This window comes from Spermophilus citellus, assembly GCF_964194105.1.
Source record: "Spermophilus citellus genome assembly, chromosome: 6".
NCBI lineage: Eukaryota > Metazoa > Chordata > Mammalia > Rodentia > Sciuridae > Spermophilus > Spermophilus citellus.
In genome coordinates this window covers 13,967,251-13,983,134 of record NC_138187.1, presented here as the reverse complement: position 1 = coordinate 13,983,134, position 15,884 = coordinate 13,967,251, and the positions used below count along the sequence as shown (strand labels likewise).

The 15,884-nt window shown below is 51.4% G+C and overlaps 1 protein-coding gene across 1 annotated transcript in view; it reads left to right on the top strand.

Moving 5' to 3' along the window:
* Positions 1–15,299, top strand: part of GPR139 (G protein-coupled receptor 139) — a gene marked incomplete at both ends in the record, with an annotated part of 35,410 nt that extends 20,111 nt beyond the window's left edge. The window contains one exon of the mRNA XM_081298473.1: positions 14,365–15,299. Coding sequence (XP_081154599.1) covers positions 14,365–15,299 — 935 coding nt within the window. The remainder of the gene's footprint in view (positions 1–14,364) is intronic.
* Between the last annotated feature and the right edge of the window lie 585 nt (positions 15,300–15,884).

Sequence of the window (15,884 nt, the reverse complement as noted above, 5' to 3'; positions counted from 1 at the left end):
TGTCACTCAGGTGTGTGTCCTGAGGCCAGGAAAGAGGCCAATCCCTCCTAAGTCCCGAGGAAGCAATCCACCTGCTCAGCTCCACCTGGGAAGATCCAAAGCCGCTTTCCCTCTGCCTCTTCCCAGGGTGCGGGGGGGGGGGGGGGGGGGAGGCTTTCGAATTTCCCAAACATAAACCATTTCCATATAATTACGCCTCCTTGACCCACATGTCATTCAGCTCAATGCTCAGGCTGGAGGCGCAAAATAACAATTTCTCCAACCTCAGAAAATTGCTTCCTGAGGCCCTGGGTGATTAGACATTGTCCTCTGGGCAGGGCCTGTTCCCCGTCCAACCCCATCTCCCAGCACCGATGCCGTCACTCCCACCGGGTCTCGGAACGCAGGTCCCAGGGATGAACAGAACGTTCGCGGGAGGGTGGCCTTGGAGGGCGCCGAGGGGCCTTGCGCACCAGGGAATTTTCTCCTGTTCTGGAACATCCAGATCCCTGGATCCTTCCCCCGGCTAACCCAAGACGGGAGGGAGGCACACACGCCGTGGGACGATGCCACCTCTCGCGTTCCCGCGCCCTCTTGTCAAATGCCACAGATGCGGAAGCTGCCACCCCCAGCCGTGTTTGCCAGGCTCCTGGGGGATGGCAGGGGCCTCTGCTCTGCATTCCCACCCGCACCCCGTCTCCCTTCGGGATGTCTCTGGTTTGGTCCAAATAATAAGCCCCTTCCCTCTGAAGCCCCTCCGACTCCCCACCGCCTCTGGACCACCCAGCTCCTGAAAGCCCTGCCCTCGGGTGCTGCTGCTGCCCGGCCTCTTGTCCAGCCAGGCCCCTCCGGACTGTCCTTCCTGGCAAGAGCAGATGACATCAGTGAGACAGGCCTGGCCCCGCGGGACAGTGTGGAGTCGGCCTGGCCTTCCCTTCTGGGCGGCAAAAGAAACTCCCATCCTAGACTGGACCCGAGACGGCTGGTGTGTAAATACGGCAAAAGCCACGTCTGCCACCCAGGACCCGGGTCCCCGTCTGTGACTTCCGTCCTAGGCCAGACTCCCACCCTCTCTTGCCTCCTGGCTGCTGCCCTCTGCCCCCTCCAGTCACTTGATTGGCCCCTGCTCCTGGCCACGCTGCAGCCCGCCCCTTCCTCCAAAAGGGTTTCCGTGGTCGGTCCTCGAAGTGAAGCGCTCCCCTGGCGCAGGGTCTTCCGCCATCAGGGGCCCCTGAGTAGCTGCTGGCTCTTCTGCCGGGCAAGAAGCAAGGGGCCGGGAAGGGACCCAGGCAGAGGGAAGAGCCCCACAGTGCTGTGTCACACCGTGGGCTCAGGCGGTGGCTCCTAAGGGGCTGTGCCAGGCGCCTGGGGTGCGGAAGGGAGCGGGAGGCGTGGGCAGAGAGGACCTTGGCATTTTGTCCTATGGAGCAGAGGTCTCAACCCAGTGACCCAGGGGCCACACCGAGTGTGTGTGTGTGTGTGCGTCGTGTGTGTGTGTGTATGCGTGCAGTTGCAAGCCTCTCCTGAAGCCCTGGAAGACATGGCCACCGCGGGCTGTGGTTCCAAGTAGAAGGAAACAGCGATCCCCCTGGGCATGGGGCCTGAGCTGTTATTCGCGAGGCCCCCACAGCCCGTTATGCTACCCACCTGTGTCACCACGTCAGCCTGCAGGTCCCAGCACAGGGACATAGAGGGAGCTGAGGGTGGAAACGGCGCCTCGTGCTGCCTCGGTGGTAAGTTCTGAGCACCTTGGACCCAAGAAATGGATCTTGTATTCCAGGAGCCTAAACTGGGCCCTGGCACTGGGATGAACGTCCCTAAATTCATGTTGAACTGAACCAGGGTCACAAGGAAGATTCTGTCACAAAACCTCTTCTCAAGGAACTGATGGTCTCTCTCATGCACTGACACCAAATTAATTTCCAATTACCTTTATGACATCACCTGGTTCACGTTCTGCAGTTACGTTCCAGGCCATTCAGACATATCAACCAGAAGTGCCACACGTCCTCGATGCGGTACTAATCTACACTCGTGGTTATTCATTCAACAGGTATTTACTGAACATCTACTCAATGCCAGAAACTGACTAAGAGATTGGTGATATACAAAAGATTATCAGCAAGGCCGACGTCCTTCCTGCCTTTCAGAACTTGTGTCTGCAGGATGAGGCGCTGTCCTCGCAGGAATTCATTTAACCCTCACAGGATCCTGTGATAGGTGCCATAGAGTCATCCTTTTCAAAGATGAGCAAAATGGAGGCACAGAGAGGTTGAGTAAATTGCCCAGGGTCCCACAGCTAGAAAGCGGCCGAGGCAGGTAGGAGCCCCAGAACTCTTCACCTCGTCCCTTTCTGAGGTGATGCTGGGAGACCCTTCTCAATCTCCAGAGGCGGGTCATGATGACAGTCATCCCAAGTGTGTAGATGAACTGCGACATGCTCTCTGGAACCGCTGCATAGAGCAGATCATGTTCTCACTGACCGCAGGACACTGCCTTTCCCTCTAAGCTGAGGCAGTCCTAATGCTAGAGAGCAGCTGGGGACGTGAAGTCAAGGGCCGAAGACGCCTCCAGTTAAACGGCCTTAGCTGGAGGGCAGCCCGTGGTCCCTAGGAAGTGGCCCCTGAGAAGAGAGGCCCTAAGGCTGGGAAGATGGCCTCCGCCAAGGCCAAGGATTGCATGTTTGGCTCGTGCCTTCTGCTCCCACGGCACCAGCCTTCCCAGGCCCCTGCTGTGGGCTTGGGTCCCCGCCTGTCCCTCCTGGGTCCCACCTGCTGCCTGGCCTTTGGGCTCAGCACGTGCTACAATGACGCAAGAACCACGCCCAGGGACGTGAGGGACTCGCCCAGGGCCACAGAGCTAGCAACTAGCAGAGCAGAATTCTCCCGGGTCAGAATCAAGTGTAAGCCGTGCTTAGACTGGGCCGCTCTGCGCTTGCGCACTGTTGCCCCGAGTCTCGCACTGTGCCTGGGGAGGGGTGGCGGCTCTGGGAGCGTTTGTTGAGTGAATACATGAATGCCGGTGGTGTTTAATTCTTCCTTTGTCCTTGCCTGCATGGGAGAACAAGGCAGGGTCACAGAAAATGATAGCTTTCCGTTGGCTGCATTTGATAAGCCAATTGATAAGCCATTTGCCCGCGGCTAAAAATACCCACCCCTGGCAGCCACTGGAGGGATGGCACTCGGCTCGAGATGTTTAATCAAACAGCGACAACCCAGGCAGAGCCACAATTAGCCTCTGACACCCCAGTGAACTCCAGATGAAGAGCCCGGAAGCCTCTGACTTCCTGTCGGCCCCCTGGCACCCAGTGACCATCACCCTGGGCCCGCAAAACAGCAAAAACAAATGAGCATCCTCTCTGTGCCCAAGGCAGCGTCCAGCGGGAAGTCAGCAGAGGGGCCGCCTGGGCAGAAGCCGAGCCCGGGATGAACGGGCCCGGAGATGGTCAGGGGCAGCCGCATCTGACACTGAAGGGCCACTGCAGCGATTGCCCTGGACTTCAGGGGAGCCATGAGCTGCTCCTGGGGTCTTTCCGGCCCCTCCCCCTTTATTCCCAGGGGTTCTGGAAAGCCACGTGACACCTCTGAAAAGAATTCTTCTCCCGAGTTCCCTCATGCCACTGTGTGCCAGCCGATAGGGACTGGTAAGGAAAAAATGGACGCTTTCCACTCGGGGTCCACTCCCGGAGCTGATGGCAGAGCCATCTGAAGGAGCAGGTGTCCCAGGGGGCTCTAGAGTGTCCTCGATCATTTTTGAATCCTGGATCCAAAAAACTCTTGCTGACGGATCTGGAAGAGCCCCTCAACGCCTCCGGGCTTCGCGTTCCCATCTGTAAAGTGGGATATTAGTGGTATCTCTCTCACCAGGTCCTTGAGAAGTAAATGCCACGCACGTCAAACCTCCGCAAGTGGGATCCGGGAACTGCTGAGAAAGACAGGTATTGAAACCCGATGGGCCGGCCAGGTGCGTGGCACACACCTGCATCCAGCGCTCAGGAGTTCAAAGTCAGCCTCAGCAACTTATGGAGGCCCCAAGCAACTCAGTAGAGACCCCGTCTCAAAATAAAAAATAAAAAGGGCTGGGGGTGTGGCTCAGTGGTCAGGCACCCCTGGGTTCCATCCCCAGGACCAAAAAAAAAAAAAATTCAATGGACTGGCCTTGCTCAGCTCTGACAGAGCAGGTGTCAGAGAACAGGAGAGTTGGAGGCGGTGCTTGATGCCCCTGCCTACCACACGAACCTCAGTCTTCCTCATCTAGAAGGGGAGGAAACCCTACCTACTTATTTGTAAGATTAAGTGCAAGACATTTAATACAGAGACTCCTTGGCTTATGATATGATTTGTCCAGGCAAATATTTTAAATATTAAAGTAAAAATGCACTAGTCCCCGCTACCTGCCCAATGCCCAGCACCCTGCAGAGCATGACAGTTTTCCCTTATTGTCCCAGGGCTGACTGGGAGCAGCGGTCACTGCCACTGACCAGCATATCATGGGCCCAGGAAATATCCAGACTCAGTGCATAGTTTCTACAGAATGCGTCTCATTAAATCAAAAATAACAGTAAGGCAGACCACCATAAGTCTGGGACGGTCTGTGTTAGACATTGTAATATTAGATCATTTGAGGCATAAAGAAGTGCTTTCCATGTCTGACACAGAGTGAGCACTCAATCAGTCCTAGCTGTTCCAGAGAAGGGATAACCCTCTTGACCTTGACCTTGGCCCTCGCTTGCCTGCCTGTTGAGCCCCTACTTGCCTTTCTATCACCAGAAAGACGGATCCCCACATTTGTACACGGTGACCACACCACTTCCTGAGAGCTTCCTTGGACCTGGCTCTTGCTAAGAGGTTCACGTGCCAGTCTCTTTAATCCTCACAGCAAATCTCTGGTCCCAGGTACCAGACCATGACCCCCTTTTCCTGATCAGGAACGTTGTTTTGTATCTCTGAGTGAACCCAGGGATGATTAACCAGTGGGCCACATCCCCAGCCCTTTTTATTTTATTTTATTTAGAGACAGGGTCTAGCTAAGTTGCTGAGAGCCTTGCCCAATTGCAGAAGCTGGCTTTGAACTTGTGATCCTCCTGCTTCAGCCTCTGGAGCCCCTGGGATTACAGGCGTGCACCACGACACCTGGCTCCTGACGAGGAGTTTGAAGCTCATTGTGTTTGTACAACTTGCCAATTAGTAAAAGGAAAAAAAGAAAGAAAACTAGGTCCGGGAAGCTGACCCAAATCTGCCAGACTCCAAAACGCATCCCCCTCATGGTGAGTATCCTGTAATTCTGGTGACGCTTCCACACGGCATCTGCAGGAGAGCCACCTGCGTGCCCGAGCCTCGTTCCAGTGAAGCTGTGCCCCATCTGTCTTTGTGACAAACTCCCAGAGCGGGGAGAGCACAGCTGCACCCGTCACTTGGTACAGAACTTGACCCAGGAGGGCACCTTCGAGGGCTTGCGAGACGCTTCTTGGGTTTACCAGCTGCGCTGTCTGGGGCAGGCGGCTTCCTCTCTCCATCCATTTCCTCATTCCTAACTGGGGACCAAAAGCCTGCATCCTACCTGCAATGTCACCTCCTTGCAGTTCCCTTTAAATCAACTCACCTGTTAAATAAGCTGAATTTATTAGCTAAGTAGGCATTTATCAGCACCCTCCCCAGAATGGTGGCTTTTCTGTGGATGATTTTATGCAGCTCACCAACACCTCGTACATGCTCAGGGGACGGGTCACTGGTGCGGAGGAGCAGGACTTGGAAGTGGTTTCATGACCAAGGCCTGGCTGTCCCCGGTCAAAAAGCCAGAACTGATTCTGCCTTCAAGACTTCTCATGGACTGGCAGGACGGACTGCAGCCCTGCAGGAGCGCAGGTGCTGACTCCCTTCCCTGTGGCTGCAGCGGGGCTGTCCTGGGAGAGTGGCCATCTTTGCTCCTGTGCCTGCTCCTCAGCCAGGTCTCCACTGGTCTCCATGGGAAACCACCGCTGTGTTCCTCTCCAGGGGGGAAAGTCAGGGAGGCTGCAGTGTGGACTCGGGGCTCGAGATCCACAGGATGATCCACCCTTTGGTCCCACCGTGGCAGACATCCCCAGTCCTCCCAGCCCCACCGAGCCCAGGCCTGGTGGAAAGCAGCCTCTTCAACATGGCGCCCAGAGGCCAACCCCAGAGATGGACGGTGAGAGGCTTTGCATAGGAGATGCTGTGAAAGGATAAACAAGGAAAGGGGAAACCGTAACTGTAGGTTTGCAAAGAATCCACTCAAGTGTGAAAATGCGATGATAGGGAGGGACAGAGAACATGAAGGTGCTATCAAAATAGAAAGGAAAGTTGAAAACAGCAAAGGCTGTTTCAGAGGCTGCAGAGACCCCGCAGGACGACTCCTAAGGGCTCACACAGTCCCCCAGATAATGATCGGTGCCACGGGGTGGGGTCCCACGCCCAACCTCCATTTCACTCACCCACGGTCAGTTTTGTGCCCCTGTTGACCAGCTCGGGGAAGAAGGCCGCAACTCCCCAAGTCCTGCCCGGAAGCCAGTGGGGGCCATGGGAAACCAGGATGGCCACTGGCCAGCGGAAGGGGGGTGGGGATGCCTGGTGGGACATTGGGAATCCTTTTCCTACTCAGAGCTCAGAACCCCCTGAAAACCTCCCAGCATCAGCCCAGAGGCCCAAACCCCTGAACTGACATCTTGCCAGCCATCTCCTTCCCCTTCCCCTTCCTCCACCCTGAGACAGAGAGCAGGCGGCTTCCAGGGAGGGAGGGACAGCCTGCACTCCTCACTTGACCTAAGCCAGGACAGCGTTCACCTCTTATCTAAGGAAGCTGCAAGACAGCTCTTCCTAAAAATCCAGCCTTGGGGATTCCTGGAAGCAGGTAGAATAGCACCATTGGGAATGGCTGGGGAGCTCAGGGGTCTGCAGGACACCAGGGCTGACTCATCTAATGCAAAAGAGAAGCAACTTTGGGGGCGGGGACATGCATTTAAGCCACAGGGGGTGGTGATTGAAATGGGTGAACCGCTCTCTTTTTTGGAAATTCACAAGAACATAATTGAGTATGCAGAGAAACAGGATTTGCAAAAGGTTACACCAAGAATTTAATTAGCCCGGAGAAGCGATTCTCTCCCAGATTTTTAAGAGCTCTGTGCATGGAACAACTGTGCGGTCCGCGTCCTGCTCTCCTTCCCATAATTGCCATTGCAATCAAAAAGTTCTTCCTGGGGTCTAACCTAAAGCTTTTTATACCTCCAACGTGAGCTCTTTTCCCTCTTATAAAACCTGCTAGCTGCCTTTAGGAGGGAGGGAGGGAGATGCAGGAAGAGAGGAGGGGAGAAAAGAGTATTGCCCTTTAAACCCAGCATTTCAATTTGGGGGAATTTATTCTACAGAAATGCTTAATGAAGTACTATAGTGACCCCCCAAAAAATAATAGTAATAATAATAAGCAATGTCCAACAGTAGGTGAATATTGCATGAATATTATTGATACAGGGAAAAATATATGATTTGTTTCTAAGTGAAAAACTCAAGTTGCGTGGCAGAATTCCTGTATAGTCCTGTTTGTGATGCTTCTCATTGATACCAACCATTGTCATAGGCTTATCAGCATCCTGAAGAGGGGACACCCAATGGGTATGGGAATCTGTCCTGGTTATCTCCATGGCAGCATAGCCAGCCACCCCCAAACTGAAGAGTCTAAAAGCAACCAGTTACTGTGGGGTGGTAAGGTCTTGGGCTGACTGGGCTCCGTGGGTGGTTCTTGCTTCTGGTCTCACACAGCAGTCTCTGGGGAGCAGCTGGGACCTCAGCCCCTTGGGAGCTCGTGCCATTGGGCATCCAAGATGGTGGCCCACTCCCCAGCCAATGCTGGACGCTGGCTTCGGGGTTCACTGAGCCTTTGAACTCGAGTTCCTGTACATGGCCTCTCCAAGCAGGATGGGCCTTTCACAGAATGGCAGCAGGGTCCCAGGAAGGGGCGTCCCAGGAGTAAGCGTTCTCAAGTCCTGCTATGACCTGAGCTGCTCCTGCCACAGTCTGTTGGTCAAAAGCCTCAGGCCAGCCAGCTCCAAGTCACGGCATGGCGACAATAAGGGTCTGAATAACAGAAGGCGTGGTTCACTGGGGAACCATCTACAAGGTTAGCTACCACATTATCTCTGGAAAATAAGGTGTTGACAGATTTTTCCTTTCTAATTTCTAATATAGTAGTTAAATAGATAAACTCAGGACACAAAAGGCCTGGTTTAGTATCCTGGCTCACCACCCTCCAGCTGCTGTGTGACCTCAGACCTGATGCTCTCAAATCATGGTACCAACCTCCTATGATAATTGTGAAGATCAAGTGAGACATGGCGTATAAGATGCTTTGAAATTCCCTGGGCATGATAAATGCTCAAGAAGAGTGAGCTAATTATATTATTATCATGCACGGATATAATGTTGAATATTTTACAAGTAGATGTTACTTTGCAATTGAAAAAAATAATTTTCAAAGACAAAAAAGGAAGGAAATATAGCAGAACAAAAATATAAACTCACGCCATCTGGCGCCCTATCTCCATCTAGCTGCTTCTGCTAAGGAGCCTCAGGGACCCCTTGGTCCTCAGAGACACAGAGAATATCTCGAGAAGACCTTGACCCTGTCTCTCTGGGCCCGCAGACCACTCCGTGCTGGGTTCTGGCTTCCCAAACTGTTTCTCTTCCGGCCGCTCTCCCCAGCCCTCTCAGGTTTAAGCACAGTAAGCTTCAAACTACAGGAAATTAATTCCCCCAAGAATATAACCAAGCTTTGCAATCACAAAACATGGGCTTTCTATTACCCGGGAGCTTAAACCTGTCCAACAGCACTATTGACAGAAAGGATTTGCTACTTAGAAGCGTTGACATTCGGATCGTGAAGTTCACTGGGGCTGGCCAGGGTGAGATTGGGTCTCCCAACCACAGGGGCCCCTGGGCCGGGTCAGCTGGAGAGAAAAGCTCTAAATGCAATTTCAGGCCATGGCGATTTCGGCCTCTTGGTTTGCTCACCGCTGTAAATACACACAGGTCCTGGGCCACACCAGTCTTTCTCTTTGGGGAAAAATGGGCCAGTGTGGAAATGAAAGGATATTTTTTTCTTTTTTGATGTGGGGAGTCACAGCCAGTCAATGTCTCTGCCCTCTCGTTTCTTCTTCCGACAATCCACACATCCCCCTGGCTCTGTCCAGCTCACCCCTCTCCCCTACTGCTCGGTCTCCTAGCATTCTTGATATCGCCCTGGGGTCAGGGAAGCTACCTGCACAAAAGAAGAGGGCCACTCGGTGTCTTTGGGATGGTTTCTCAGGAGAGGCAAGGATTAGCAACCTCAGGAAATGTCAAACATGAATACCTGGCAATTTCCTGAGCGGCTGATGACTCTCTGACTTAAAGCAATTCATTAGGTGGGGCTGGAATATTTTTAAAGAGTTTCGATATGGAGAATTTTTAGCACCACATTTCCAACAGGCTTCAGCTGGGGAGGAGGAGACGGTGGCGAAGCCACTCTCTGCACAGGTGGAATATATATGTAGGATAGAGAGAGCATTTTTCCTTGGAGACCCCCAATATTTATCCATCTCTGCCCCCTTATCGGCTTGGGGGACATGAGAGGGCATGTGGGCATTGTTGATGGACAGGTCAACAAGAGGTTCTGAGAAATGATGGCAGGTTTCCAAGTCAGGGGCGGCCCAGGGGACAGGGATCACTCATCTCCTACTGAGAATCTTTTCCTATAACCAGAAATAAGCAAGGCAGAATTTGATAGGCCTCAAAATCACCCTAAGCTGGAAATCCCTCTGGCTTCCCCCACGTGCTCAGTGTGTGATGTTGGGCAAATTACCTAAAATGCCAGGTCTCGGGTTCCTCATCTGGGAAGTAGAAAACTTGCCATCCCACTGCTAAGAATCCTTCCCTCCATGGTAGGTCCCTTCTCCTCATCCCCGGCTGAACTCAAACTTCCTGTTCTAAACTTAACTCCCCCATCAATTTCTCTCCTCCTTTGACTTTCCTCTTTATGGTATCACTCTCGGAAATTCTCCTGTGCATTTATTTTTGGGCCGGCTTATTTATTTAGATCTGTCTGCCCATGACAAAAGGGAACCTGTCCACTGTGCTATGCGTCTTCAGCACCTCGGACAACACCTTCCACAGTCAATGCCCAATTTTTTTTTTTTTTTTTTTAAAGAGAGAGTGAGAGGAGAGAGAGAGAGAGAGAGAGAGAGAGAATTTTTAATATTTATTTTTTTTTAGTTCTCGGGGGACACAACATCTTTGTTGGTATGTGGTGCTGAGGATCGAACCCGGGCCGCACACATGCCAGGCGAGCGCGCTACCGCTTGAGCCACATCCCCAGCCCTCAATGCCCAATTAATACCGTCACTCAATAGCTCATTCAGTGGGCACCTAACCACAGGTTGGGAGCTGTTCTAACGACATGAAAAAAATTATCTCCCTTAATTTTTTTTCATCTGAAACCTTATGAAGTGGGGAGTCTCGTTAGCCCCATTTTATAAGAAAGGAAACTGAGGCACAGAGATGTTAAATAAACTTGCCCACAGAGAGCCAGTCAGTAGGAGGGCCAGGAGCAACCTCACAGGGCCCCACCCCAGACCCCACATTTCTGGGCTTCACACCTGATTTTACAGCTGGGTTTCCAAGAAGCTCTGGCTGTGTGCGATCAGGTCAGAGCAAGCAGGACCTGGCAGCCAGACCTTGAACCCAGACCCTCCTCCGAAGCCTCTGCCCTTCACTCTGAACTGCCCACTCGCAGCTCTGATCTTGAATCCTCAGCTGCCCGCATGCAACCCCTGCGCTCTCTGACTGGACACCATGAATGTCCCACTACTAGCCTGTGTCCACCTTCAGCCTGTGCACAGATCCTTACCCACAAGAGAGACGCTTAATACTTTTTGAAAGAATTTCTGGATGAATAAAACATCTTGAAATGCTTTTCAACAGAACACAGCAAGGCTGTTTAATAAAAGAGAGCTATTAAATGCAAAAATGCTTACAGAGCAAGCAGGAATCAATATCAGTGTCCCCAGCCTTAATAAACCCAACGCTTCCTGCTCCCCCCACCTCGGGCCTTTGCATGCTGTTTCTTAGCTTGAACCCCCTTGTGTTCCCAGCTTTTCACCCATTTACCTCTTACTTGTCCCCAATCTCAGCTCAAACATCAATCCCTCAGCAAAACCTTTTCTGACACTGCTCCCCAACATTCCTTCCTGGCACTTACTCTAGATCCACGTTGTGCATTTCCTCCTGTTGATGTCTCTCTCCCCTGGTGGACTCTAAGCTCCATGAAGGCCGGGCGGACGACGTCTGCTCTGTTCACCCTCTCTTCCCAGGGCACAGCTCAGAGCAGACACAGACACATTGCTGAATGCAAAAATCAATGCTTGGACTGTTGGGGTACCAATATAAACTACTTTACCTCCATGGGCCTCTATCTGCAGTAGTGACTTGAAGTAGCACACATTCACGCTTTTCCTCCGGTGGGTACAGGGTGACAAACCCAACAGAGGGCACGGGGCCTGTGTGGATAAATATCCATACTGAATACAGCTTGGAACAGGTGTATTGGTCCTGGGTTTGAATCCTGGCTTATGAATAGCACCAGTCCCTTGACTCCTCAACACTTCAAAATGTCATTTCAAATTGCTTCAGATAAGAGCAAGAACAACACAGACTTCAAAAAAGGAAAAGGAACTGAGGAGACCAACTACTGGGTGGTACAGAGCAGATAGGATGCTCAGACGCTGCTGTCAAGAGTGTCAATTAGCCAAGTAGTTTTACCGCTCATTCTTTTGGGGGTGGGTACCAGGGATTAAACTCGGGGACACATGACCACTGAGCCCCATCCCCAGCCCTATTTTGTATTTTATTTAGAGACAGGGTCTCACTGAGTTGTCTAGCGCCTCACTGTTGCTGAGGCTGGCTTTGAACTCACGATCCTCCTGCCTCAGCCTTCCGAGATGCTGGGGTTACAGGTACAGTGGTACAGTTCATTCTTAATTAATATCTACTAAAGGGCTGGGGATGTGGCTCAAGCGGTAGCGCGCTGGCCTGGCATGCGTGCGGCCCGGGTTCGATCCTCAGCACCACATACCAACAAAGATGTTGTGTCTGCCGAGAACTAAAAAATAAATATTAAAAATTCTCTCTCTCTCTCTCACTCTCTCTCCTCTCTCACTCTCTCTTTAAAAAAAAAATTAATATCTACTAAAGATGAAGATGTGCACACTCAGAAACATAACACACTTCTAGGTATACGCTACCCAGAGAGCTCTCGAATAAAATTACTTCTATGAAGAGTCATATTCACAACTACAGTGGTTCATAATAGCAAAACCCTGGAACCAACTTAGTGTCATAGATATATATATTATAATAAATATGTATTTGATGTAATAAATATATCTGCTATAGTAAATTTATATTTATTTGCATTTTATATACTTGAGAAAATAAACTGGATGTAATACATTTTATATAATTTATAGAGTCGATATAATAAATTATAAATAATTCGTATTCATGATTAAATCGCAATGAGTTCATACAGTGAACCTCTGTATAATTGTTACAACAAGCAAACTCAGCACAACGAGGCTCAGAGACACGCTGGGGAACGGAAGACGCTGTGTGTGGCATGGCAGAGGCGAGGTTGAGGGAGAGTCCGAGTTGGCCAGGGTGGCCCTCACCATCACATAGTGCCCGCAGCCCACAGCCCGAAGGGAGAGAAAGAGGGAAGGAGGGAAGAACGGGAATGGACCATTTCAAGGACCCTCAACTGTACCTAGAGTGTCATCCCTTTATATTAAAGAGCTGATGCAAATATAGCAGAATGTTCAAGTTTGTTTAAGCCAAGTGATGAGCACACTGCAGTGGGTGGGTGCGTTGATCGTAAGATATCTTCAGGTGAGCAAGACCCTGGAGTAGTTAAATGGACCCCCAGAGACAGGCCGGGTCCTAGCTTTGCCACGAGGCCTCATGCAGAGGATGTGGGCGCTCCAAGATCCTTGTCTGCAAAACAGGATTAACTGTGTTTCAATGCCAGGGCTGTCAGTGGGAATGCAAGACACAGACAGCTGCGGGTATTACCCCCTGAAATGTTATCTTGGAGTAAGTCCCTAATGATTTTCTAAACATCTCCTTGTCCTGTTCAGGAAGACATTTGTTTTTAAACCCAACCAGAAACTGTGTGGATGCACTTTTCAACACAAATCTGACCCAAGGGGAAAAAAATGCAGTTACTATTTATGCAACTATATACCTACGTGACAGACAGACATGTGCGCTCTCAGATCACCTATTAACTGTGATGGCCCTGAGGAAATAGAACTTGGATGGTTGGAGAACCAGAGTGGAAGGGAAATTTACATTACTCTGCTATGATTTTTGATTATACAACACGGGTATAAATTACCTGTCCCCAAAATCAATTTTTGTGTGTGTGCTACAGGGGATTAAGCCTAGGGCCCTAGGGTGCTCTACTACTGAGCTACATCCACAACCCTTCTTATGTTTAATTTGGAGACAGGTCTAAGTTGCCCAGGCTGGCCTTGAACTTGTGATCCTCCTGCCTCAGCCTTCCAAGTAGCTGGGCCTACAGTGCCTGGCTAATTTATTTTTAAATAATTTATTTTTAAATGGATCTGAATGTCATGATCATCCCTTCTCCTTTCATTCTAAATCCACTGAAAGAGGAAAAGAACTAAAATCTAAGCTCTAAAGAGGTTCTCATGAGCTCCTGGAACCCGGGCTGCCACCTGAACACAGAGAGCAGGGAAAAGACCCCCAGATTCTCCATGCAGTTAGAGAAAAAAAAAAAGAAAGAGCAGAGCGTTGGGGCTTAGAGATCTGGGTTTGGTTCCTGTCACCGTGACTTACAACTACATGACACTTGGCTCTGGGAGCCCAAGCTCCACTTCCACATTAGGATAATGGCCACACCCCATCTCATGGTTGTGTGAAGAATAAACTAACTCTAAAATATCATCCAGGCCGGGCATGGCGACGCACGCCTGTAATCCTAGCAGCTCAGGAGGCTGAGGCAGGAGGATCGCCAGCCTCAGCTAAAGTGAGGCCCTAAGCACCTCAGTGAGACTCTGACTCTAAATAATATACCAAATAGGGCTGGGGGTGTGGCTCGGTGGTGGAGTGACCCTGAGTTCAATCCCTGGTCCCCCCCAAAAAAAACATAAAATAGCATCCAGATGTTCACAGTAGGTGCAATTTGTCACGCAGAGGTTGTTCCTCACTGGTTCAGTCCTTGGACCTCCATCCCGACAAACGTCATACCCAGGGCTTCCCTGGTACCCAGCAAAATCATCTGTGCCTCAAAGACCAACCAGACTCTCTTTTTTATCCACAGCAAACATCTTGACGGTGATCATCCTCTCGCAGCTGGTGGCCAGGAGGCAGAAGTCCTCCTACAACTATCTCTTGGCGCTGGCCGCGGCCGACATCCTGGTCCTCTTCTTTATCGTGTTTGTCGACTTCCTGTTGGAAGACTTCATCCTGCATATGCAGATGCCCCAGGTCCCCGACAAGATCATCGAAGTCCTGGAGTTCACCTCCATCCACACCTCCATCTGGATCACGGTTCCCTTGACCATCGACAGGTACATCGCCGTCTGCCACCCGCTCAAATACCACACCGTCTCCTACCCGGCCCGCACCCGGAAGGTCATTGTCAGCGTTTACGTCACCTGCTTCCTGACCAGCATCCCCTACTACTGGTGGCCCAACATCTGGACCGAGGACTACATCAGCACCTCCGTGCACCACGTCCTGGTGTGGGTACACTGCTTCACCGTGTACCTGGTGCCCTGCTCCATCTTCTTCATCTTGAACTCCATCATCGTGTACAAGCTCAGGAGGAAGAGCAACTTTCGCCTCCGTGGCTACTCCACTGGGAAGACCACCGCCATCTTGTTCACCATCACCTCCATCTTCGCCACGCTCTGGGCCCCCCGCATCATCGTGATTCTCTACCACCTCTACGGGACGCCCATCCAGAACCTCTGGCTGGTGCACATCATGTCCGACGTGGCCAACATGCTGGCCCTCCTGAACACGGCCATCAACTTCTTCCTTTACTGCTTCATCAGCAAGCGGTTCCGAACCATGGCGGCCGCCACGCTCAAGGCCTTCTTCAAGTGCCAGAAGCAGCCTGTGCAGTTCTACACCAACCATAACTTTTCCATAACAAGTAGTCCCTGGATCTCGCCGGCCAACTCCCACTGTATCAAGATGCTGGTATACCAGTACGACAAAAACGGAAAACCTATAAAAGTCTCCCCTTGACACCCCCCTGGGTTGGCACCGAGTGCCTCGTGTGTGATCCATTCCCGATGGGAGGGCGTCCCATCCTCTGGCTGAACAGGTCTCCTTAAGAGTGCTAACCTGATTTCCTGTCTCCACAGACTGAGGAACTCTCAGGGTGGCAGATGAGAGAGAGACGGAAGAGAAGAAGAAAGGAAAGCATGAATCTCGTTTTTCTGTGTGCACTCATTTCCACAAAAATAAAATCACGTCGACAGCAAAAGTTCCTACCCGTTTGGAGATGCTGTTGGAAGTTGTGCCATCATCCTGTGACCAGTGAGGACCACAGTAGAGAAATAGTCTGTGATTTAGCACCGGCACCATCCACCATCACTGGGAACCACTCATTTGTGTGACACCCCAAGCCATGGTAGCGCGTGGCCACGTCTAAGCTCTTCTTCCGAGAGCTGAGGTCATCCATCGCTCCCCTGGGCCATGCCCAGAAGGCTACCCATGCTGACTGATTGGAGATTTTTTTCCAAGGTGCCCTCTGTCCTAGAGAGGACTGTGGTCTTGAAGAAGCCCTGGTACCCCAGCTGCAGATGATACCATGGGGGACAGGGGAAC